Here is a 27032-nt window from a genome sequence, read left to right as displayed (position 1 = left end):
CATTCACGTGTACGGCATCACAGTCTTTGAGTGAGCTCCTTTATCCTTATATTGAAGGGGAATCAGCCCTTTTTAGGGAATAGGAATTGTGCAAATTTGCAGGAAAGCCCAATCAGTTTTTTTTCAGCATTTGCAGTACAAAAACAAAATCGGGGAGTGCAAGTCATCAACAGCCCCTCCTGTTGCGGAAGGGCGTCTCGTTCTTTTTAAACCAAAAAGGTTCCACCAATATGTCTACCCTACAAGGCGGAAAATTGGGCACCTCGGATCAACTCGCCAGTCCGGCTCTGTGTCTAAACGCTCGCAGCTTGCCGGCAAGACAGGCCAACATTTGTGGAAAATCTGGCAGTGTAAAAGGGGCTAATGGCAATGAGATCTCCAGTGGGAGTTTTGGCAAAAGTAGCTTGTACTTCAGTAGGCCAACCTTTGCAAGGAGAGCAGGATGTAGTTTTTGGTGTTCAGTATCTTGCACAAGGATACTTCGACATGTGGGCCGGAGGAGCAAAGGATCAAACCACTAATGCAAACAAATCAATTATGATTCGGACTCGTCCATCGGTCAGTCAAACACACTTTTATTTCCTTTAACAAAGAAAGAGTTCAGACACAGATATTGTTGCAAAGCCTCAAACAATCATTAAACAAAGTGCTTCTGCCAAATACGTATATTAAAAAAAAAAGTGCACAAACGTTCACGAGGAGTTTCATCACCTCAGTGACGGAGAAATGATGCTGCGACTACTGGATCCAGGTGAGCAGAGAGAAACACACAGTAAACAGAAGCCGTGGGAAGTAAACCTACTTATTACTTAGGTCGAATTTCTGGTTACAGACGCCAACTCGTTCAGCTGAAACAAACATTCACAAACACAACACGCTCCCTCTGAGCCGATATATAAAATACAAATACAAAAATATATCCAACAGACCTCTGATCAACGTCACTGTACATTCAGATTCCTCTGATCTTTATTGTAATGCTACAGCAGGGCGGCCATCTTATTGTTTGGAGACACCTGCAGATGATTGGTCACATTTAGAATATATACTGTCGAACCACAGTGTGCTTTATATGTATAAATATAATATGAAGGGCAGCACCGAAGCCATACACATACACGATTTATTCACCGAATAACTACATTGTTTTTCCTGTGAAAAGAAACCAGAAACAGTCTCTGCTGAAGGACAGATGAAGCGGTGTACTGCAGAAGAAATGTGTTAATGTTGAAGCTTACTATGGTCTGAAACTTTAGGGACTACGTACGTGTGTATCTATGAAACAAAGATTATTACTATGTGCAGGTCGCTGTGAGACTGCAGGTTAGTTTGTGTTGCTTAATGATGATTGACAGCAGCAGTTTCCCTCCTTCATATCATCAGTCTCTCGGTCTCAGACGGACTGATTCAACCCTGACCGTTGCTGCTGATGCTGTTCTTGTTGTTCTTGGATGTCTTGGTGCTGCTGCCACTTTGAGGCATTTTCTGTTCGTCTCCGGTCAGCAGAGCTTTAATCTCTGAGGGGATCTTCCCCTGATCCATGGCTGAGCACCACTGCTTGTACTGCAGGAGAAAACAACAAAGATAAAAGGGATGTGACGGACAAATAGTGTTTTGTTACCAAATGATAAAAATCCAGATGTTTGTGCAGCTTCTGATGATGTGACAGTATCTGTGAAGCTGTGGGACATCAGCTGTGTACCACCTGCTCACTGTATAGAAGAAGTCGATGTAGCCACAGTGACATCGCCCGTGGGTTTGTGGACTCCCATTCTGAAGCCTCAACATTTTGGCTGTCGCTATCTTGATATTTCTGGAGCCAGAAGTGACCATATTACAGTCCCACCTTTTTTTTTCCCAATAAAATTGCGGGGTCAATGAAAATGCTTCTGGTGGTGGGATTTAGCGAAGGGTCAGTTGTGATGGTGGAGGGATTGGGGGTTGACACAGCACTTAAGGGCTGCCCTTCTCCTGCCCTCTCTGCCTGGTTAGCATGATCTAACACAGCACAACTGATCTCATGCCTACTTGTCACGCAGCAGTGGTTAACATCCAACACTAAACCGTTAATCTCACACTGACACCTGAGCAGCTGGACTCTGTTGTTACACCTGCTAATAACCGCTGGGTAACGTTAGCCGTGTGATGCTAATCGTTTATTTTAGTCTAAATGGGACCACAATTTACAAAATGAGCATCATGCTGTATTGAAGAAGACAGTGACCAAGACCATAAACTTAAAGGACAACTTCGGTATTTTTCAACCTGGGCTCTATTTCCCCATGTGTATGTGTGCGTATGATTCATAGGTACAACTCGTTCTAAAATTGGTTCAGTATTGAGGGAGGCGGATGCAGCCGGCAGCCACAAAATGAGCTAAAACGGTAACAGGGGCAAATGCGTCCCGTATAAGTTTGCGCATTAAAAATGCTTTTTCTCGCCACTGACCGGTTCAGATCACCAGTGCTATCTCTGTAAATAGCATACTAAGCGTTTCCCTTACCCTTCACCTCTGTGAAGCTGTGTGTGACGTCATCTCCTGAGAGCTTTGCTTGTTGCCGGAAGAAAACACAGGAGCCATGCAGAGCGCCGCTCAGAGTGGCGCTGGTTGTCCCGGAGTACAGCTGAGAGTTTTACTGCATCGATTGAAAACAATGGTTCGTGTTTGTGCTTATTCGAATTGCAAGAACAGGATGTCGCGCAACACCCCGTACAGCTTTCACAGGCTGCCTTTGTCGGACGGCGAGATGCTGAAGTTGTGGCTAGTTGTGCAACAAATGGATGCTAACACTCCTGTCCAGACACTGCGCCTTGCAGACCATCAGGTCTGCAGTGCTCACTTCTCCCAAGATGACTACTGCCAGCCGAAGAAGAGAAGACATCCAAACCCGAAACACCTCTTCCTCAAGAAAACGGCTGTCCCACGAGTAGAGAGAGCTACAGACACAGTGGAGGTAATGTTATATAAACAATGTTCGAAACACTTAGTATGTTATTTACAGAGATAGCACTGGCGATCTGAACTGGTCAGTGGTGAAAAAAAGCACTTTTAATGCACAAACTTATACGGGACGCATTTGCCCCCGTTATCGTTTTAGCTCGTTTTGCAGCTCCCGGCTGCATCCGCCTCCCTCAATACTGAACCAATTTTAGAACGAGTTGTACCTATGAATCATACGCACACATACACATGGGGAAATAGGGCCCAGGTTGAAAAATACCAAAGTTATCCTTTAACTAGTCTCGCTCACCAGACCTTTCTCAAGAAAAGAAAGGTCTGGCTGACTCTCACTTTAAGATTGGAGAAAAAAACGCCCCAGCTGCTTGTATTTCTTTCAAGCAATCACAATCGTTCTTGGCAGTGCCACAGCAACGGTGCGCTTGCAAAAATATTGCCGGGGGGAAACAGGTTTTGGTGTAACACGCTCACAAAAATATCGCCTACAGGACGCAAACCATGGCAGAAAAATGGCTACATCCCCACAAGATCAAACACCGCAGAAGTTAGTAAAGGACGTGTTGAAAACTGCTACACAACCGGAGGTGGTAGGGCGGGACTTCAGCGGGTGGCTCGTTCCGCCCAATGAGAGGCTGATCTATGCAGCGAACTTCCACCCACTCAGACTATCCTTTAACAGGAAAATGTTTTCTGAGGTAAGAAATCAAGTGAGATGTAAGGTCAACAAGCTGACTTCTTTTTGAAACCAGGTGAGTCGCCCCCTGCTGGCCATTATAAAGAATGCAGGTTTAAGGGAGCGATCACACCGAGATGAAACGCCAGAAACGTGACGCCAGTAAAACCATTGCTTTCCTATGATACAGCGCGTCTGACCAGCGTTCAAGCGTCTTTTTAGATGGACGTTTTTCCGGCTTCTTTTTGGACACGCGTTTTTGTAGACGCTTCTTCTTAGACGCGCATAGACGCTGAAAAGTGACAATATTTTCAACTTTTTGAGTGTCAGACGCCAGTAGCTAGCGTGCACTGAATAAGCGCTTCTAGCGTTTCAAGTGTCTTTGAAGCATCCGCGTCTCTAGCGTCTCATTTCTGTGTGATCACCGCCTAAGGCACCTAAGGCACCTAAACAGTGTCTCTACTGTGTTTCCTTCTTCGCTGACAGGCTGGAGCTCTGACTGCAGGAAATGTTTTTTCACTCGTGACTCTTTAACTCCACAAGTCACGATAAAATGATGGAGAGAACTCAGTGAACCTGCTGAGATTCATTGTGGTGGCAGTGATGAACCAACACTGGTGAAATGTTCTCACAAGTTAAATGAAGTAAAACCAGTGAGATCCACTGATATGACGGATCATCATCTTCTCACTCGTGCAGTCGGACATGCTTTGTTTTAAGATGATAGTATAATAATTTATTTCCAAAGGACAGCTACAGATGCCGCTGCTCTCTTTGACCTTTTTTGTACAAACAGGATTTTGTTCAGAGGAAATTTACATTTTTTCCCCACATATTCTATCTTAATCAGACCTAATGATGTAGACTCACAGGCTGATCGACATAAATTATTATATCTCAATGCTACTTATTTGTTTTAGGATTTAATAAAATGCCACTGATTGTGATTTTGTAGCGTTTTTCCAACTTTGTTTTTGTTTGTTTATCTTTTTAATGTGTTCCTCTATAATTGAAATATCTTAGTTTGAATCTGAATTCAAACTTAATATATAATTATTACACTACTAACAAGGAGAATAAAGCTGAAGGGTGCTCATCGTGAAACACCTGTACACACAGATTTGATCTTAACCTCTGAATACAAACAAAATTTGTCAGATTCATCAACATTTTCTTCTTTCCAAATGTCTGTGGGCGAGAACCCAGTTTAAAAATAACCCTGATTCACAAAGGTTTGTAACCAGACAGCTTCCTTATTGTTTTTTTAATTCACCAACACATTTAGGAGAAAACTAAAGATTTATCTGAGCGAGTTCAACATTACATTTTGAGTCACGCCTCTCTCTCTCATGGCGTAGGGGATGATAAGATTTAAAAATCTGTATTTTTACAATGTCTACATGAGGAAACTGTGTCTTTACCATCTCCAGCTCCTCCCGCAGGGCACAGATGGCTCTCTCCTTACTGGAGACCAGTTCCTCCAGGTACTGGTATCTCAGTTTCTTCCTCGCTCTGCACTCTCTGGCGCTCTGACGGCTTCGCTCCAGTTTAGCCTTCAGGTCGATCTTTGCAGGTTTGCGGCCACGTTTGCCGGGTTTCTTCACTTTACCAGCCACCATCTGACAACAAAACACAGAGTCGTGGATCAACCTACGATCACTGTTAACGTGCAGATTAATTATGACTTTTTATTTACTGTCTGTTTTAAACATTTATTAATCTGTTTTCCCCACTCTCCCATTACACCCTATATCAACTCCATCCCCTCTTCCTCCACCCGTCCCCACCTCCTACATCCATTGACCCTGACAGATAAGAACAGGGTGGACAAAATAATAGGGACACCAGTCAATATAATGTAATACAATTCAACAGTCAGCAGCACAAACTACATCCTCTAAACAGATTCTACTATTCAATCAGCACAAACTGGACATTATCAGCTTTATAAAGGGTGACTTACTACAGGAGTGTTAGACTGCATTAGTTTTAGCCACTGTAGGTGTATCTAACTTGCAACTGAGAGTAAGTTCCGTCTGTAATCAGATGTGGGATGCAGGGATTGTCCCAGAGAGTTTTCCGAAGGAATGTGGTGTTTAAGTCAATAGTAGCGTGAGCTTCTTGCCGAGCAGCAAAGGAGTTCAAAATTATGGTGGGTTTTTTTGGGTAATATTCAGAAGTGCTTCTTTAATTTGCGGTCATTTATGATTTTATTATTTTTTCTATCTTTGGAATTCCCTTTGACTGGTCTGGCTCTTTTTGTTCTTGTGTTGATGGGTGTGTGGGGTTGTTCTTTCGTCCCTTCTGTGATTGTTTATTAGCACTCTGTATGACTTTATTGTGCAGCTAATAAAAATACCTTGTTAAAATATATATATTTTTAATAAAGATATGAGTGCTTACTTTTTCTACATGTCATCAGCCCACAATAAGGACTTAAAGCTCAGAGTTATGGCTTCATTTTCACTCTCTACAACGTTATAATATCAAGCTAGCCCTGTCACACAGTTAGCTAGCTGCAGTTAGCAGCACAACGTACATATTCAACCTTTGCTGGCCTCACAAACTAACTGGTTAACGTACAGTTAGTACCTGACTTGATAACTAACATTAACACCGTCCTGGCTGTAACATAACGTCGATTAAACTGTGATAATTATCTGTATTTAATCACACAGTTAGCCGTTAGCCTTTAGCTTCTTACCTTGTTATCATCCATTTTGGTGAAGGCTGGCAGCTAGCTCTCGCGTTAGCTACCACAGCTAACAGCTCCGTTCAGAGATACAGCTGCGGATAAACAATAAGAAAATATAATTAGATAAAGTTAAAGTTAATCCGCGCTCATGTGAATAAAACGGACAATAGCTAACCGAGAGAGTTGGCGTGATGTTGCTTAGCTGTGTTTACATCGTGTTTCCTGCTGACGTAACGCGGTGACGTCAGTTGTACTTTGTGTTTTCTTTCTGTCAATAAATCTTTATTGAATCAAATGACCGCACAGAGCAGTGCCGGAGAATATAACAGGCTCCACTGCACTGGGAAGTCACTGCAGGCACATTTTGGTGCACACCAGTTTGCAAAGACCAAGCAGAGCAAGACAAAGCTCAGAGATATTAAAGCTCAGAGCAGATTTAATTCCCACCATCTTTGTGCATCATGCTGTGAGCGGCCCTGCCCCACAATGCACCGCTGGACCTGTGGCATCAATATCATCACACTGTTATTTATATAAGCAGGGGATCTGAATACAAAGTTGTCACCACTGTATGTGATCTGCACGCCAGAGGAGGGCCTTCAGCAGACTATGCAATATCGCCCACTACTGGATTTGTAAGTTAATGAACTGTAATTAAAGTTTCTCTGTGCTTTGATGAGCTGCTATGAAACAACATGACCCTCTTCTATTTTATAATGCCTACTAATATTACAATATTATAATGACTATTAATATCAACAGAATCACAAAGCCTAAAGAACAGACCCTAAGTTACGTTTTTGTTTCCTTTCACCTCCTCCACTCAACAATCACGCAGCACTGTCATATTTCACTGAGCTAATATCCAACTCACACTGGCCCGCAAACAATCAGGACTGGAAGCACTCTAACTCCCCAGTGTTAGATAAAATGGTTTAGGAGAAGACAAGGGCTCTGGTACAAAGTACAGTCCTGAGGGTAAACAGGAAGTAGGAAGAAAATGAATGAATCAATAACAAATTAATACCAAAAAAAAAAAAAAAAAAAATACAGGGAAAAAAATGTTATTTTATTTTTTAATTCATAAAAATAATGAATAATTTAATTAATACAATTTGATAAATATATTTTTTTTTATTATTTTTATCAATAAAATAAAACATATTAGATTTTATCTCTTATTTTAACTTGCACTATTATATGGTATACTTTTAATTTTTACTATATTATTTATCTATCTTTTCTTATTTTAACTTCAGATTCTAATTTTGTTTTTACTTGCATGATCTTTGCTCAGGGAGCCTGAGATCTAAGACTTTAACTGCCAACAACAGCTCCTCTGTATTTCTTGCACATGATATATATAAAGAACTTGAACTAAAAACATTAAAAGCAATATGATAATTCATCTTTAATTCATATTAATTCATCCTTTTCTTCGTCTTTACAATTTTCTCATTGGTGCCAAAATTAATGGTCAGAAACGTTTTACTAAAATATTTATAGGACTAAATATAACATCACAATTCATGAGTTAAAACAGTATAATAAAATAAAATAAAATTAGATAAAATAAATAGATAAATAGAAATATAACAATAGAAAGGTGTTTTTTTTTAATTTGAATAATCCACATTAGTTATCAGGTGAAGTGATGGTTTTACTCTACTTTTAATTATTGTATTGATTTTAAGTCCTGCACTATTCTTCTTTATTCTTTTATTTATTTTTGCTTCTATTATGTTTTAATCTTTTTTTTTATATATATATTTCATGAAACTAACTTAACATTTAAAGTGTCACTTGTTTTTCAGTGCTGTGCTCTTTACATGCACACAATCTTCTTATACTTCATATTGTCAGATTATGCAGGTTCCTTTGACAACAGTTTTGTACATTTCTGCGGGTAACTACCACTTCTACTTCTTTTATTCAGATATATAGCACATATATTTGAAAATACTTTAATGGGATTTTCTTCCATATCATATTCATGTCTCTTGACTTTTAGCAATACTCGCTTTATCTATCTATAACATATCTATAAATATGTTTATGTCATGCACCAATACTCCAAAGCAAATCTGCTGCATGTGAAAACTTGTCAATAAACTAGTTTTTGTTTCGTTATGAATTATTGATAATTATTTAGACAGTGTCACCTGTCGACCTTCACACACCGTGACGAGCTGCTCTCTCTGCAACACGTCCGCTCTTTAAAAGGAAATGATGCTGTCCATCTACAATTATTGGTCTGATGCTGACGGGGGTTTGCTGTCGCAGCATGTCGCCATGGCAACCGCAGCGCCGAGGAGACGGTGATTATCCAACAGGCCGGTCGCTACGGGAAACCAACAACAGTGCTGATGGGATGGAGGGAAGACAACAAACTGACCCTGAGTCCGTGACTCCACATGAACTTCATCAGGTTTCACGCGTGTGATTTTAATTCATATTTTAAGTCATGTTAGAACCAGTGTGTGATAGAACCTCACAGGTATGGAAGCTCAGTGCTGCCAAGAAAATGGAAAAACTTAATTAAATAGCCTGAGTCGAAATTATGAGACGGTGAGTAAAGAGTAGAAATTATTTTAGAAGTTAAAAAAAAAGTCAAAAGGATTGGATAGTAACTTCACTGACTGTCTCATAATTTTCACTTGGTAAGTCTTTTTTTTTTTGTAGTATTTTGTTATTCCGACTTATAAAGTGAATTTCTCATTCTTGTTTTCTTAATCTAAATGGTAAAAATTCTGGCTTTAAAAATAATTTTTTTTTCAGACTCAAAATTTTGATTCTAACATTTTTGTTTAAATATCTCTGATAATAATAATAATTTTGACTTCAGTAGTAAAAATGATTGACTCTATGGTATGAATCTGACTTACGATCTCATCTTTTCATTGTTATAAACATTTCTATCTATTTATATATTTTAAAATCTTAGTATGTCATAAATTTCATTTCGTAGCCTAAATTAAATTCTAAAAAATTGGAATTGAATAAAAGTTATAATAATGAGGCAATGAGTGAGAAAACTTTTACTTTATAAAGCAAATCATTAATATTTTAAAGCGTCTACGTCTTAAATCAGTTTCAACACGGGAGGTCCAGATTTTGACTTTGTATCTTTATTACAATTACCAGTTAATATCTAAATCATTTCTATTCAGATACTGATTTCAATTATTATTTGATAATTTAATATCTTCATTTTGAATCAGTAAATCAAAACTGTATCTGCTACTATACAAATTATTATTTATCTTCTGAACTGTTACGTGATTTCCAGATTGAACACATTCAGACAGCGTCATCTTTGATAACATATTTATTTATTTACAGGTTTTTGAAACAGTCATTGAGCATTTTAAATGCTGATTACTGACGAAAATAAAACAACATATTCTAAAGAGTAAAAGATGAAGATGAGCTGAAGGACTGATGAAGGTGAAGAGGTATTTTTTCTGCATGTTACCACTGACCAGCGACTTCCTCATCTATGACAAGCTGATGAACGTAATCGATTACTAATAATAAATAAACAGCTAATGTAATCAGCATTTCTCAAATTAATCCCTTATTATTTTAACCATTACCCGAAGAAATTAAGGTATTTTAGACTCGAAGGGAGGAGATAATTAATGGTTTGTAATAAATTAAGGTATTTTTAATGGACTATCTGCACAGCTAAGGTGCATTTTAAGGATCTTAAACCCCTTGAAACTGACAAAATAACAAAACAGCCATCCCTTAAGTCAGAATGTTTCAACTAAGGTGAAAATTCAGGCCTTCCTTTTAAGTTTTTTTTCCCACCCCTTTATTGAAAATGTAAGGACCTTTTTGAGTCCAAATTAAAAAGCTCCTATAATGTCACTTCGTTCATTTTAAGGGGTTTGTACCTCTTCAGGAAAACCCATTCAAGTACCTTAGTTTATTACCATCCAATCATTATGATACAACCTTTCATTCCTTAAAAAACCCTTAAATAATCCTTAACTAGCCCTTGAATACACACCAAACACATTTGCCTAAATTGAGGTGTTTTCCATGTATCTTAATTTGTTTTAAAATTTCAAGTGTTTTCAAGGGACCTCTGGAAACACCTTAACTCAGATAAGGGCGTCTGCTGTGTTCAGGAGGATACAATAAAGGATTAATAAAAGCGTGTTTTAAGGGATTATGGTTTCACAGATTGCCTTTACTGGTCATTAGGTAAAAAAGCTCCATCTTACAGTCACATTATGTACAAGATAAACACACAGAGTATGTACATGGCTGCAGACGCTTCCCGTGACAAAAACAACGCAGCGTCTCCAAAGGTCCTGTCCACGTCTCTCAAACTGTCCGACTCTTAACCCCTCAGCCCTCCGTCCAGCGTCAGAGTGCCGAATCTGAAGGACAAACAGCCACATGTTAATATTTCATTTTCAGTAATATGTTTAGCCTAGCTTAGCACAAAGAGTGGTTGCCGAGGGAAACTGTTAGCCTGCCTCCATCGAAGGAGAGGTTTGTTTCACAGCAGCGTCAAACCCCCTTATCAATTTACCACCTCTGAATTTACACTTAAATTGTCTATTGTTGAACCCTGAGAGTTATAAATACACTTAATTGGACTCTGATATATTAAAATTCTAATTCCGACTTTTTTAAAAGTATTGGTTGGTTATAGAGCCAAAAAAAATCGAATTAATCCATTCATATATCCCCTTAAAATCCCATTAATTCAAGGATTACAATAGCCTTAGTTTTTCAATTAAGGTGAAAAATCTGAAAAGTAAATTTGAAGGAGTCTTAACTTCTTAAATCATAGAGAAAAGCTATTTAAAACACCTTAATCAGATTGATTTAACCCTTAAGGCATGACAACCATTCATTCATTTATACTTTAAAAGAGCCTTAATGTTTCAGTTGGGAAGGCTTTCACACTATTTGGTACATTTTAATGGTTTCTGTCCCCTTAAAAGCCCTTAATCCATAACCCCCCTTAATATACTTAAATCTATTACACTCTTAACATTTACCAAATAGCAAATTTGCACCCTAACTAAAGAAAGGAATTAACTGGTGACTGAATTCATGCACTTAAATGATCAAAAACTCCTTAACATGTTACATATGGAGCCAGGCTAGCAGTTTCCTCCTGCCGCCACAGCTAAGCTATTCTCATGTATATATTAAACACGTATTAGTCGTGCTGTCTGACCTCTCTAAGAAGTGGTTGTTCTCTGCCAGCTCTTTGACGACGCCCTCCATCTCCTCCTTCAGCTTCTTCATCCTGAAACATCGAGTCAGTGATATTAAACATTTGTTTGTTTGTCTTTTGTTAGACGTTATTATCGTGTGGTCAGCGGAGGCGACTCTGTAACAGAGAATCATATCAACAGTTACACTGATAAAGTCAGTGGGAAATAAAATCTGTTATTTGTGAGGTTTAAATGTGACACTCAACACGAGGCAGGTGATCAGGCTACTTGTTATTTTTGTTTGTCACAGTGATGTAATAATGATGATGATGATGATGATGATGAAGAGTAAATAAAGGTCTCACCCGAGTGTCATCTCCACCAGTGTGTTCTGACTCAGGTAGGCCTGAGGTTTCATCCCGCTGGACACCAGAGGAAGAACTTTCTGAGGCAGCTGTTCCTGCAGCTGGACACACACACACACACACACACACACACACACACACACACACACACACATTACTAATTTTGTCCATTTAATATTATTACCTTTTAATCCTTCTTCCATTTGTGTTCTGTAAGTTATGACTCATGATGTTTGTTGATATCAGTTATTGATGATGTCACTGTGTCTGGTGTTTTCACTTCATAAACGTTTTATTTTGCATTAATTTATTTCTTTACACACCTGTCTGTCTTTCAGGTATGATTTAGGTTGGCCTGTTTGAAATTTATTTACTTTTAAATATAGCTTTATAGCGATTTTTGCTCCATTATATTTTCTTGTAATCTGTTTTTAACTGAATTTCATTTATTTTTTATAATGTAGCTTTATATTAATTTTTGCTCCATTTTATTGTTATTTTTATAATGTAGTTTTTCAGAATTTTTTACAGCATTTCATTTTTATTGTATTTTTAATTGATATTTGCTTTTATTCAATTGGATTTGTAATTGATTTTTATTTTTATAATGTATTTTATATTGATTTTTACTGTATTTCAAAAAGAATTTTTTGCTCTAATTTTTTCATTTAAGTAACTTTTTACTGATTGATTTTTTTTTGCTCCATTTTCTTTTTTAATGAATTTATATTTATAATTTCTTTTCATAATGTAGTTTCTTGGCTGAGTTTTGGTGTTTTGTATTTTTTATGATGATTTTTTAAAATTGATTTCAGCTCCATTTCATTTTCATGGTGTCGCTTTTGATTGTTTATTTTATAATGTAGCTTTTAATTTTTCATTTATTTATGTATTTTTGCTAAATTGTAATATATTTTTGGGGGGGATTTTTTTGCACTGTTTTCATTTTTATTTATTTTTAATTTTCTTACGCAGATTTTTAATAATTTTTGCCCAGTTTTCTTCTTTAAAATTCAATTTTATATACATTATATTCATACATACAGACTATGGCTCTTTGTAGCAGAATTTAATTTAACACTAACATCACAAATCTGATTAAATTGACCTCTGAAGATGATTTTGGGTGTTTTTCTCCAAAGCAGTGATGTGCAAGAGGAAAGACTTTTAAGGAAAAATGACTACTTCAATGCAGTGTGGAGGATAATCCGTTAAGAGTCTGACTACATGTTAGTCTGAGTGTTTCACTCACTCAGGTTTGACCCTGATCTCCAGCTGAGTTTTTGGTATCCGTCTAACAGTCCTCTCACACTAACATGTGACGTGTCATGATGTCGTCAGGTGTGTTCAGTTTACCTTGATGGCTCTCTCCATCAGCATCGTCACCTCCTTCTCGATGCTGATCAGCTGACCAGACAGACTGAGCAGCTGCTTTCTCACGTGATGAACCTTCCTGAAAACACAAAGACGACCAAGCTTCAACACACAAACTGTTGACTCTTCACACTGTCGCTAAGCAACAGGGGGCGTTATCAGGGAGACCAGGCCCACTTCCTGTCTGTTTGTGCAGGTGAACAATGGAGGGGGAGGAGATGATTTACCTCATCCACTCTTCGCTCTTAGAGATGAAGAGGCGATATTTCATAGCACACTCCTCTGTGAACAGAGACCGGGCTTTACTGGCGTGGAGCACCAACTTCTGCCTGTCAGACACACACACACACACACACACACAGGTCAGGACTTCAAAATAAAAGCTGAGGACGTTCACGCTGACGGAGTTCAGACAGAAAACATCAGAAAACTGCCCTCTACAGGCAGGGAGCTGCAACTACAGCTGCAGTGGAGCAACAATCTACCAACAGCGCGAGTTTGATTATTTGCAGCCCAAAGCTTCCAAAATGTGTTTCTGTCTGTCTGAGTATTAATAATATTTCTATTGAAATCAATTTAAGTCATTAATTTACAATTTAATACTGACTTTATATAAGTGTGTGATTTAAGGGCAGTTTAACCACAGATCACACGAAATTCATTAGGCATAAATGAAAACAAATTAAATTAAAGTCTGCTATGCTAGCTACCTTTATGCTGAGCTAGTTAGCATTAGCAGGAGATAAACTGTTTTTCTTTTCTGTCATGATTTGACTCCTTCGATTACTTCATCAAAATTGCTATTTGCCAGTAACAGATAACTTGAGGGAAATCAATAGGAATCAATGACTAAACTTAGCTTTACTTTTAGCTAAGCTCAGCAGCAGCTGGCTATCTTTATACTAAGGTGGTTAGCTTTAGCAGGAGATTAGCTGCTTTTCTTCTCCATCATGAACAGATTTAGCTGCTGACTCATGACAGTAACTTATGTGGAATTAACAAACTGAAAAACCAAAATGTTACTGACAACAAAATAAATATTTTTAACGGATAACATGAGGGGAATCAGTAACTAAACTTAGCTTTACTTTTAGCTAAGGCTAGCTGACAAGCTAGCTTTCATTTAACATTGCTCTCTTCTTTTAGCTATATAGTTAGCTATTTTTCAATGGCAAAGCGTGAACTATGACTTTTGCTCCATTTTCTTTTTTCCTTTTGTGATGTTTCTGCTACATTTTAATTTTTCTTTTATAATATTGTTTAGTGTCTATTAAAAAAATGAAATGCCGTTTTAACTATAATTATACAGTGTAAAAAAAACCAAACAATAATTACTGAATTACATGTGAACTTTCCCCCCAATTTTTGTTTTAGCATTATTCTTATTTTTTTTTAAACAATTTTATTATTTTATTCATTTGTTTTATTATATCATATTATTGTAATTAACATGATTGATAATGTACATTTTAAAGTGTTTATTTTTTTTAATTGAAACCTAAAGTACGGTTTTGTAGTTACTGCAAACTAAAGATGCTGTTTTTTTTAACAGAAATTAAATATTTCTATGGCATAATGTTTGTTTACATAGTTAAACAGATGTCAGGAAGTCAGGTACAGGTTTTAACTACATTTTGACCTTAAAGTGTTTTTACTGTGTTTTGTGTTTGATGGCCGCATGATGACAGTGATATCTGACAAAAAAAATTCAAGAAACTTACTTGTCAAATTTATGGATCTGTTCTTCGTTGTAGGGCAGACCTGAACACAGAATATAAAATATACTGAGCCTCAGTGAGGGAAACTCTCTGTTACAGCAGCACAAGAAACAGACCAGAGAAGTCGCAAATCAGATTAAGAACTAAATAAAATCAATTCAATTAAAGAGAGAAATTACATAAATAGCTCCTGTATACACATCACATATTACACAACTTGTTTACTGACCATTTAGGCTGTGACTTTTTTTTAATTTTCAGGGTTGTAAAGTGATCAGATTTGCCAGTAATTCACAAACAGACAGATCTGAGTCTGTGTGGGAGAACTTACGTCTCTCAGCTTTGTCCTTCTTGAACTGTTGGTAGATGGCTGTGATGGCATCCAGCAGCACTTTGATTTTCTCCACACTGCAGAGACAAACTCACCGTCACACACTGAAACATACATGTACTACATACTGCTACATCTAAACACACACAGACGGCCTTACTTCCTGTCCTCGGGGTGTGTCCCCACTTGTTGTGTCCAGCCGTCGGTCAGCAGGCCTCCAGGGATGAACTTACCCTTGATGTCTTGTGTCGTCCGTTCGATGGGCTCCAGAGAGCTGGAGATCTGCACACACAGTCCGGGACGTAATATATAAATACACCCTAATAAATACGAAGCACTTCAAACACAGACGTCACACAGACACATATTAGAGCTACGTTACCGAAAATAAATCTGCCGTTATATTACATTGAGTGGAAGTTTATCCACGGTAGATTACTGAAACAGTTTCACTACACGCAACAAAATTCCATGATTTTTCCCAAACTTTCAATGATCTTAACTAATTCCATGACTTCTCCATGATTGTGGGAACCCTGCACTTAGTAACCACCTAGCAACACCACAGCAGTCACTCAGGGTGGGCAAGATATCAAATAAGCTCGATGTATTGCAGCTTGTTCTACTGCTACTCGACTCACGTTTCTGCGCTCTAGGCACCTGGCGTTTTTTCTGGCGTGCTCTGAACTTCTCAAGTTGAAAAAACTTCAACTCAACTTTTCCCATTGTCCAATCGGATGATTTAGATGATTTGAGAGGCGGGCCTTCTGTGGTGGTCATGACAACAAGTTTTCAGTTGGTAAACAATGGAGGACAAACTGGTGCTAGTGGTTGCTAAATATCCAGAGCTGTACAGCCTGATGATAGACAGCAGGTTGTCAAACTGCCCCTGAATCATCCTAAAATCTGCCTGTAAACGTCCATGATGGAGGAGAAGCTCCTGGACCAACTGGTGGTACTCCCCATGATCCAGCCTCTTCTTTAGGGTCTCATGTACCCACACAGATCTCTGTTTATCTGCTGACAGCCTCTCACCCTCAACCAGAGCTACAGACAGCACCCTCTGCCTCAACATGGCAGCAACACACTGATTACTGTGAAATGAAATTAAAAATGGTAGATTGATTACAGGGGAAGGTTAGTGTAAGGACGTGATGGGGTGGTTGCCTGGAAACTAGTCCGCAGTGACAGTTTCTCTTAGTGAGACTACTGATAGTGTGGGCAGACAAACTGTGTGTCTTTGTACCTGCAGGGCTCCACACCACAACTATTTAGTCACGTTTTGCAACCATGGAGCACCACTGCAACTTGCAAATACTGTTAATGTATGAACTGGAGAGCTGCTGGTGTGTTTCCAGCTCACAGTGAGTAAATCATCATGTCAGACAGTGGCACTGTAGGGGCGTCGGTGGCTTAAGCCTGATTTATGGTCCTGCAGCGTACCTACGTCGTACCTACATCGTTGCTGTGACGCCGTCGTGAACCCTTCGAACTTCTCTGTCACTCCATTTTGTCGCAGTGTAACAGTTGAATATATGAAATGTGCCTTTAACATGGTGTATACTGTGTCGCTGAGAGCGCACCCAATGCTGGTCGGACGTATGCCTATGTGCTCCTGCTTTTTCTTTTTGTCTCTCAACACAACACTTAGTACGTTTACATGCACAGTTTAATTCCACTTTTAATCGGAATTAAAGGCTTTAAAAGTGGTCATGTAAACGGTCATTCCAATTGAAAATTAAATCCGATTAAAGGGGGTGGTTTATTCCGTTTGTCATTCCGAATGAAAGAATTTTGTGTGCATGTACACACTCATTCCGGTCTTTCTGCGCATGCTCGTTTCCTTGCCGTTCTGGTGCGATGACGTATATAGCGTGCATAGCAACAGGCTGAGATAGAGCAGTCGGATTTGTTGCACTCACCGGTTTCCATTCACCAAAGCACGCTCTTCTATCTCCCGTCTTCGACCTTCTACCTCCCTTCTCCTCCTCAACAGACGAAGCATTAGCAGAACAAGGTTGTTGTCGTACTGCTGCTTCAAGAATATAAGCAAAACAAGCCCGAAAAAAGGCAGTAAGAACGGCGTCGTCACGCATCTTGTTATCCGGAGCGAGGACTACAGTGTTTTCTTCTGGTAAACATAAACACGTAACATCCGCCCCGCCCCCTATCCAATCAGAAACCTTCCCTGCCCCAAATCTTGCGCAGACCTGAATAAAGGCGATTAAACTGATCTCCCGTGTAAACCCTCATTCGGAATGAATATTTCCCGTGTAATCTACATGGAAAAACTTTAATTCCGAATGATTTCATTCATATTTATTTCATTCTGAATGAGAAGCCATCATGTAACCGTAGCCAGTGATGGTTGTAAGTACTATTATGTTCATGTATGAAATTGTAGTAGCTGTACGACCGGGCTTAGTAAGGTTGGAGTGTTTTTAAGTGGACATAAAAAAAAAAATAAACGATGAGCATTTGTGAAATCCCACACTCCTGTGGAAGTGAGTTTCTGCCTGTCGTCTAATTCCAAAGAGCTACACAGACCAAAAACCATTACAGCGGTGCAATTCACCGCCAGAGCGGTAGAGGGCTGCGTTCCTTTCCTGAATGGTTATCGTCGTCTCTAGTTGATTCTTTGTTTAGCCTCCGGCTTTTCCGGTCACAGTGAACAATGGCGACCGAGAGAGAGAGAGAATCTTGCTGGAGTTGGAGTTATTGGATGTCGAAGAAAGTATGTTAATACTGCAACATCTACATCGCAACAGAAGATGTTTAAAGATGGCGGGGATGGCGCAATCTGGAAATACGGAAACCTCCTCCTGCGTAGCCACGTACCCTACGACGTAGGTACGTCGTTGATTTAACGCAGGACCATAAATCGTGCTTTATTGGATAGAGCAGGCGCCCCACGTACAAGGCTGTTGCCGCAGCGGCCCGGGTTCGACTCCAGCCTGTGGCCCTTTGCTGCATGTCATTCCGTCTCTCCCCCTTTCACACTTGACTTTCCTATCAATTAAAGGCAAAATTGCCCAAAAATATCTTTAAAAAACTGGCACTGTAAGAGTTTCTCTTAGTGAGACTACCGATAGCGTGGGCAGACAAAGCTTGTGTGTTTGTACCAGCAGGGCTCCACACCACAACTATTTAGTCACGTTTTGCAACCATGGAGCACCACTGAGAGAGCTGCTGGTGTGTTTCCAGCTCACAGTGAGTGAACCCTCACGTTGAAAGGTGCAGCAGCAACAGTTTAACTTCGTGCTAACTGCTAACGACAACTGTTGATTGGAAGCTTCAAGTTCACAGCGAAAACATCAACACGTGTATTGCGATATAGCCTAATACGATACTCACATTCATATCAACCAGCCCTTGCAGTCACCATTATCTTAGCAACCACTTACTTGCCAACCACACAGTGACCATACTAATGCCTTAACAACCCCCCTAACCGTCTTGGTAACCTTAGTAACCATGAAGTTAAGCCTTAGCAACCACACAGATCAGAGCCTTGCTAGCCTCACAGTGACTATACTAACGTACACAGGTGAAGTTCTCGACCACAGACAAGTTAACATGTAAAATAACAAATGAAGCGAGCACTCACTCTGAGAATTTTTTTGTGCATGTCGGAGATCTCGTCGTACTCTGATGACATCATGTTGGCCTGCATCAGCACCTCAAACCTGCGGGACAGGAGACAACAGGTGCTGTGGTTATCTGACACGCGTTAACTGTAGATACACTGAAGTCACATGATGTCTGTTACTGAGTGTGAGTCACTCACAGCTGCTCGGTCTTCTCCAGGATCTGAGTGCAGTAGTTACACAGATGGAAAACCTCAGACTTCTTGTGTTGAATCTCGCTGTAGTCCTCCTTCATCAGCTCGCTGGGGAAACAAACACACGCTTTCATCAGCACAGATTCATTTATTGCTGAAAGATATATGCTTTATATTGAAAGACTTTGGCTGATGCTTTTATCATTTAGTATTTCTAAGTTTTTATAATTAAGATTCTGACCATGCTCTCTTACAGCAAGCTTTTTTCTAAACCCTTTTTATTTTCTTTGATCTCAGGGTTTCTGGGCACGGTTTTATATCCTGATCCACCTCATGAACACAAACAGGAAGTGAGCTAAATCTAAACACGTGCTCACTGGGTGGACGGCTTAATGAATGAATGAGCTTGTAGAAAGTGACGACTGAGTTGACGGCACTGCATGAAGACCAGGAATGAGTTAAGTGTTAGATAGATTTGGATAGGCAGATAAAGTAGAGGGGATTCACACTCTTCTTTTTGTGGGTTGACTGGACCTTGTGCGATCACCAGGACCTGCAAGTCCCAGCAGACAGACAGACAGGGGAAAACACACACGAAGCAGCAGGAAGCCGTCACAGAACTTACATCAAACCTCGAACTCCTTTCCGCACCAGCTCCTGATAAACCAGCAGAGACTCTGAAGTTTTCCATAAATGTCCAACGTCACCTGCAAACGTCTGAACAACAACAACAACATGACCGTCAGTGAGAAAAACATCATGCTCTTATTCCCCGAGGAAAAAATGTGTTTAAAACTTCCTGTAACATTCGTTTAATCCTTGGTTCGTGTTCTCACGGCAGCATTTACAAGAGGACCAGATCAAATGCCTTGTGTGAGAAAGCTGCTCTTGATTGGTCAGAATTTCCATGTGGGAAAAATCCAGGAAGTAAAGCAAACGCTGAAGAAGAGTACACTTGCAAGATAAATGTGACACTTTCTAATGTCAATGTCAATCATCTGAGACGTCACAGTGCTCAAATTATTGTGTTAAATAAGTACCTTTGCGTAGCTGGCGTCCAGGTCGAGATCGTAGCGAGGCTGAACTTTGGGAGGACTAGCTGTGAAGACAAAAAGTTAAAAAAAAGTTAAAATGTTTTTTTTCCTCTTTGAGTTCATTGAAATGTTAAACCTTTCTGAGTTTGTTTTATTAGGCATTACAGACTAAACTGAACAACAGAGAAACTTAACTCTGCTGGGTGGTTTGACCAAAAACAGAGAAAATCATACACTTGTACATCAGACTTAAGTTTTTGTTCCTTCTTCAGCTCATTTTTATGTTTTAAGATTCAGAATTTTCCAAAACTTGCAGACACATGCCTTTCTCGGAATAAAGAGAAAGAGTACGACAGCAGGAGCCGGCAAATTTAAGACTTTTTAAGACCTTTAAATACCTCCTGGAATTCAAGTTAAGGAATGAAGCTGGTTCTTATTAAACATGATGCAAACTCTTAATTAATCAAGGGTCTGAATAATAATAGAAACAAAGTGGGAAATTAATTTCTGAGGTTTTTCGGTTATGTTTGATCAAGTAAATCGTGCTCTCTGAATATCGTACTGATATCCTGGATCATTCTGTGTCTGCAGAATAAAGAATAAAACCTGCTTTTACTGTGCAGCACTACGTACGGTCTTCGAAGATGAGTCCCACAGTGGCGACGGACTCGCGGCTGACGAGCATGATGGGATTGTCTCTGGAGGTCTTGGGAAAGGTCTTGGCCTGGCGGTTGGGGTCGAGGACGAGGCAGCGGCCCTCGTACAGCAGCTCCTGGTTGTGCAGCGGGATGCTGGCTCTGCGCGACAGCAGCTCCTGGAAGAGCGCCGCCCTGTGGACACATGAGGGAACAGCTGCTTTCAGACGCACTGAACACAGTCAGATTTTGTTACTAAACAGATCCTCCACACTGATGTTTCAGTGAAGTGTCTCTTACGTGTTGTATTCGTGGATGTAGACGTGGTGCAGCGTGGCCTGCTGCAGACTGAACACGTAGACGACAGTCCGGTGCAGGATGTCGTTGGTTTCAGCGAAGAACTGGTCGAAGCCCCAACACTTCTCCTGATCAGCCTCCAGGATGTTGGCGAGCACCGGAGTCAGGAGGCTCTGAAGACCCCTGAAACATCAGACCGGAGTCAGGTTCATGGCTATAATCACTACTGATATATACATGCAATATATTCTGGTATCATAGGTCGTGGATACATATCTTCGTGTTTGATTTACTTCCTATTTATTTAACACCAATTCATTATTTATTAAAACACTAACATGTTTACAGTGTTGTCTTACTTGGACAGACTGCAGGACACCGGCATCTCTGTGCTCCACTCGATCTTCCCGTTCTCGCACTTCTGATGTCCAGAGATCGTCCCGGACGGTTTCTCTGTGATGATTTTATACCTGAGACCAACAAACAGCTCAGTCAGTTTTTAATTCTTCCCTCCTCCTTCTCAGAACCAATCTCACGTCTCACTCTTACATGACTTCTTTGTTCCTGCGCGGCCCCTCGAACGGTCTGAACGGCAGGCTGCCGGTGGCGGCGTGGTAGAACGTGACCCCGATGCTCCACAGGTCGACCGTGGCTCCGTACTTCTTCTGGTGGTCTTTTCTCAACACGGCTCGCTCATACATGTCGGGATGCTGCACAGGGAACACATGAAGAAGAGGTCAAGAGGTAGGCAGGAAGTTAAAGATGTCAACTTGGACCCCTGGAAAGCTGTGATGGAATTTTTGTCAGGCTGTGGCAAGCTCAGGAAAGTTTCTGTTATCTACACATGAGGAGCTTCACATCAACAATTTATGGTTGAATGTGGGTGTGTAAATGACGGGGCATGAGGCTGGTCTACATGCGGACAATGCCAAGGAAACTGTGCAGTGGCAGGCGTACACATGGTGGATTCACTGCAGAGTTTTATAAATGAGGCCCCAGGTGTGTTTTCCCTCACCAGGTATTCCTCGGTGCCGTACAGAGACACAAACTGCTCGTCGTCCTCCAGCTCTCTCGCTGCTCCGAAGTCTGTCAGTTTGTAGACAGAGCGTCCATCCTCTCCGATCACACGCATGATGTTTCCTGGTTTGATGTCCCGGTGGACGATACCGTACTCTCTTAGGTGGTTCATACCTGCCACTGCAGACACAACGTCCAATCAGAGAGCACATCAGAGTCACTGAAACACTACAGGTAAGCGTCCTGAATCCATCTCTGACAGCAGGTCAACAAAACGAGAACACAAAGAATTTATCAAAGTTCAACTTCAAGTAGCTCATAATGATGCTATGAGAATATCATTTAAGATGGTGTAGATCAAGTAAAAATGTTTGTAGCTGCAGGAGTCAATGCTCTTATTGCACCTTTGTACGCAACTTATTCTACGTTATGTCTTTTATCTGGACCCTGAGTCTGTGGTAAAGTTTTGATTGACTGATTAGCGGCCTCGTTAGGATTAAAATCTGAAACTGTATGGAACCAAACTTCCGTCTGAACGAATATTCGGGAACATAAATTAATATTTCAGAAGATCAAATTGTCCCACTGACCCACATCGTGCAGAACTATAAGAAACTCGTCCTCAGGAAGTCCGTAAGCATTGGACGACTCCTCTAAAACCGTGTAGAGACTCCCACAGGGACAGTACTCCATCACCAGGACCTTGTGACGGGTGTTAGACTGAGAGGAAGACGACGATGAAGAGGAGGTTAGAGACATGTTTATTAAATGACAAACGTCTTATCTGGCAGTCACTGACCTCTTCCTCCACAGCGAAGAGTTTGACGATGTTCTTGTGGTTGAGTTTTTTCAGAACCTCGAACTCTCTCATCTGGACGTCCAGCGGCCTCAGAAAGCTCAGGTTATTAAAAACTTTGACGGCGTACAGGTCGCCGGTTTTCTGTTCAACACAAAGAAAATGCAGTCAGACACATTATATTTAAGATTTATTCCATCAGTTCAATTTCGACTGCTTATCCAAGCTGGGTTGCGGGGGCAGCAGGCTGAGCAAAGTATTCCTCTCCCCAGCAACGCTTTCCAGCTAGTTGGACGTGCCCGGAACACCTCTAACAGGAGGCGCCCTGGAGGATCCTGATCAGATGTTGAACCACCTCAACTGACCCCTTTCGACGTGAAGGAGCAGTGGCTCTACTCCGAGCTCCCTCCGGATGTCTGAGCTCCTCACCCTATCTCTAAGGTGCTGACTCTCATCCCGACCGCTGCAAACCACCCCAGGTCATGCTGGAGGTCACGGTGTGATGAAGCCAACAGAACCACCTCATCTGCAAAAAGCAGAGATGCAATTCTGAGGGCGCCGCCTGCGTAAAAGCCCTGAGTTGACCCAACAGACCTGAGGCATCGACATTAAACGAGACATGTGATCCCAAATTCAAACAGAAGATCAGGTTCAGACTGATCCTCAGACTCTGAAGATTCAGGTCTGAAGTGTTGGGAAATTCCCCCTTTGTGCAGTTTTACAGCCTGAAGGCTTTTTTTTCTGGATCAACCAAAATACAAACTGTGTCGTCTGATGCTCACAATCTTTGACATGAGATCTGAGTTTTCGGATGTAAAAAGCAGAAGCACGGCTCTTCCTACACTGAATCTTTTCCTCTCCGTATGTAAACAGAGTTTGTGCTTCCCATTCAGATAATTCTGCGTCCTCCCATCCGGACTTCTCCGTCCTCCGGCTCATGACCCGGTCATCGGCTGAGGTTCGAGCTCCGAGTGAGGAACCACATGTGTTTCCTCTGAGGAAGCTTTATAAAAGACAACACCCTTACACTCTGTTTACTGATTGGTCAGCTGATGTGACGGGATTGTGAAAGCACAACAGTAGATTAGACAAAGTAGTTTCTGCTTCCTCAGCATGACACTGGAGAGATGCTCCTTTCCGTCTCTTCTATGTCAGCAGTCGAATTAGAAAGTGAGGACGTCCCATTTGGCGACAACAACCTCTCTAACCACATTGGCCAGATGGAAAACACCCCCGTGTTGTGTTTCACAGATTTCTACACAACCAACCAGATCAACTGAAACTATGTCGACATGATCTGAACATAAATCCCAACACGTCAAATGAAAACACTGAAAAGGAGCTTCTGTTCTGAGAATCTGAGACTTTGGTCTTTTTCTCTATCTTTAAAAGACATATATTATTTCAGCACATGTACGATGCTATCAAACCTGGCAACCCCACAACAAAAGTCATGAGCTGATATAGTATAGTACCATGATGGAGAGTAAACTGAATATAAAACCAGCTGAGAAATAGTTTATGGATAAAACAACCAGATAGGAACATTTGGTTTTGGCTTCTCCAACTGAAAAGTCAAGATAAGCATCCTGTAAAACTGAATCCTGTAAATGCAGACTGTCCTTTAAACACCTTCCTGCTCAGTGATTGGCTCTGAGCCGTCCTGCAGCAGCTCAGGTGAGTCAGGTGTGAGGTCGTACCTTGTGTCTGCCGCGGTAAACGTTCGCTGTGGCTCCCTGACCCAGCAGGTCGGAGATGAGCCACAGGTAGTTGGTGGTGCTCTGCATCCTGACGGCTGCAAGTGATGCTGAAAACACACAAACAACTCATCAATAACAGGAAGTGATCGACAGCCAGGCTGGAAATCAATCCTCTGTACTTTCCAACACCAGCTGAAATCTCTGTGTATCAAAAGGTGGCGTCAAATAATAAAATCATCACAGTGACAAAGCTGTAACCATGAGGTGAGGGCAGCTTTACTCGGAAAATTATTTAAACAATTATCTGATTATCAAAATAGTTTATTATTATTTTTCTGATGACTAACATATGAGCTCAATAAATCACTAAATAATTATTTATTTTTTTGTATTTTATAAGTATGTACATATATAATAAATATTACTATACAACGTAATAAAATTAAAAAACAGATATAAGATAAAAATTGACAGATTTTATTTAACTTACTGTTTGATTTATGCATTTTATATAATTTGTTAAGTTATGTCTTTTTTCAATTTGTCATATTAACTCTGATATTTTATATTATATATTATTTTTTAAATTGGTGGACTGTTTTGCAAACCTATGTTAATGTATATATTTTATTTTTAATTAATTTTTATACATATTTATTGTTTTAATTGTGTGTAATTACTTTTTTGTCATATTTATTTATATTATATATCTTATTTTTTGTCATTTTAATTCATTTATTTGACACCTGTGATTGTATTTTGAGTTATTTTTTTTTATTATTTTGGAAATATTATTTTATTTAATTTTAAAATATTTTTTAACATATGTTATTAGTAGTAGTATTTTGTGTCACATTTATTTATTTTTTTTACATATATGATTTTATTTTGTGTAATTATTAATTATATTTTTAACACAAATTATTATCATTATTTTGTGCCACATTTATTTTATATTTTATTTTTTGTTTTGCAAATTTTCACGTCAAAACCAGAAACACTAATGAATGATTGAATAAGTTTATATACTTTCACTACGTCACCGCGTAATCTGCTCTTGACGTCACGGTCCGTAGGTGGGAAACTCCCGTTTCAGAGACAGAATTCACCGTAACGTGACGATGATACAGCAGATTATTAAAATGCTCTGATTCTATTTAATGTCACTAAATCTGCTGCTCCGGATTCACGAGCCGCCGCATCAAACCCACCTAATTATCTTTAATGAGGAGCTAACAATGACATCAGCTAACATTAGCTCATTAATATATAAACACACCGCGCCGTTAAAGGTTCAGAGATCTCCTGTGTGTTGTATTAATGTCAGTAATTGTGTCTGTTAGCGTGTTGTGCGTTTTATATTTTCACTTTCAGTCGGCAGACATGGACGCTGACTGTCACAGAAATCGGAACTAAAAACACGATCATTTAAACCCGCGTCGTGCAAAAAAACTGACCGTATATCTGCAACACGACACCGGATCCGTGAGCTAACACGCCGAGCTACAAACCGGTAACGGTGAACAAATTATATTTGCGTGTTTTCTCGTTTAAAATGAGTCATTTTTATTTTTGTTTATTTCCTCACCTTTCTTTTCTGCTGCGGAATCCTCTTCTTCCGCTGTTTCCTGGCCACATGACAGCAGCGGGCCAATCAGCGCACAGAGTGTAGGAAAAGAGGGCGTGGCGAAAGTATCGTAATACTCAGACGAGCAGCGGCAGGTTAAAAAATATGCGCAGCTCTTACCTTCTAACTCAGGTATATAAACAACTTTCAACGCTCGGTTTTTTGTTTTAAATTAATCCTCTTCGCCTCTCCCACCTGCTGTCACGTCAGTTTGTAGCGGAATAACAGTTTGTACTGACGTGGCAAGAGGAGCTAAATATGCCAAACTGTGCGCACTCCTGGCTGTTACCAGTTATTACGGTAGCTGCACAGAAACCTGAATCAAAACCTACCTGTCAGTGAGGCCCGTTTATATAACACATTTATTAAACACTGCGATAACAACTCTGCAATATAAACATCAAGAAACTCACAAATATAACGGTTACTACAAAGTTTTTAGACTGTGTAAATAAGTTAAAACGTTTATCTAAAAATTATTAAAAACACAGTAGAAAAACAATTTGTGTCTGTTTTCATATAAATTTTGTTCCTACTGTCGTGTTTAATTATTCTAATTTACGTTTTTCGTTTTTCAAATTTAATTATGGGTAATTTTTGTTTGGTTTATTACATGTATGTTGTTGCTGGAATGTTTGACAGATACAAATAAATAAATACATAATACACAATAAAAGAAGTCATTGCTGCCTTTTGTCATTCAAAGTAAAAACATTAAAATCTTTTTTTTTAAGTTATGGATTTGTTTAAATTAAGATAAGAAGGAATGACATGAGACTTACAAATGGCAAATAAATAAATAAATAAATAATACACAATAAAAACACAAAGCTGCCTTGGTGTCCAT

General features: G+C 39.8%; 2 protein-coding genes across 3 annotated transcripts; both read right to left on the bottom strand.

The window, feature by feature from the left end:
- Positions 1-551: 551 nt before the first annotated feature.
- On the bottom strand, positions 552-6611 carry crebl2 (cAMP responsive element binding protein-like 2). The gene is made up of 4 exons (XM_049567298.1): positions 6503-6611; positions 6337-6419; positions 5054-5251; positions 552-1563 (listed from the first exon to the last, which is right to left on the bottom strand). Exons 2-4 carry the CDS (start codon positions 6349-6351, stop codon positions 1408-1410), a joined length of 369 nt encoding a protein of 122 aa, XP_049423255.1. The 5' UTR covers positions 6352-6419; positions 6503-6611; the 3' UTR covers positions 552-1407.
- A 3031-nt stretch (positions 6612-9642) lies between these two features.
- tbk1 (TANK-binding kinase 1) lies at positions 9643-26188 on the bottom strand. Of its 2 annotated transcripts, none has more exons than XM_049566780.1 (21): positions 26147-26188; positions 24559-24665; positions 22862-23002; positions 22653-22782; positions 22061-22242; positions 21595-21755; positions 21405-21515; positions 21049-21228; positions 20747-20943; positions 20120-20178; positions 19705-19796; positions 19086-19187; positions 18906-18984; positions 15459-15580; positions 15299-15375; positions 14971-15010; positions 13477-13578; positions 13232-13328; positions 11876-11976; positions 11531-11602; positions 9643-10718 (listed from the first exon to the last, which is right to left on the bottom strand). In XM_049566780.1, exons 2-21 carry the CDS (start codon positions 24643-24645, stop codon positions 10679-10681), a joined length of 2172 nt encoding a protein of 723 aa, XP_049422737.1. In that variant the 5' UTR covers positions 24646-24665; positions 26147-26188; the 3' UTR covers positions 9643-10678. The 2 variants fall into 2 exon arrangements, with proteins under 2 accessions (XP_049422737.1, XP_049422738.1); XM_049566781.1 differs by lacking the exon at positions 26147-26188 and adding an exon at positions 26016-26118.
- Positions 26189-27032: the final 844 nt, after the last annotated feature.

This window comes from Epinephelus fuscoguttatus, linkage group LG22 (genome assembly GCF_011397635.1).
Source record: "Epinephelus fuscoguttatus linkage group LG22, E.fuscoguttatus.final_Chr_v1".
Classification (NCBI taxonomy): Eukaryota; Metazoa; Chordata; class Actinopteri; order Perciformes; family Serranidae; genus Epinephelus; species Epinephelus fuscoguttatus.
This window is presented reverse-complemented; position numbering and strand designations above follow the sequence as displayed.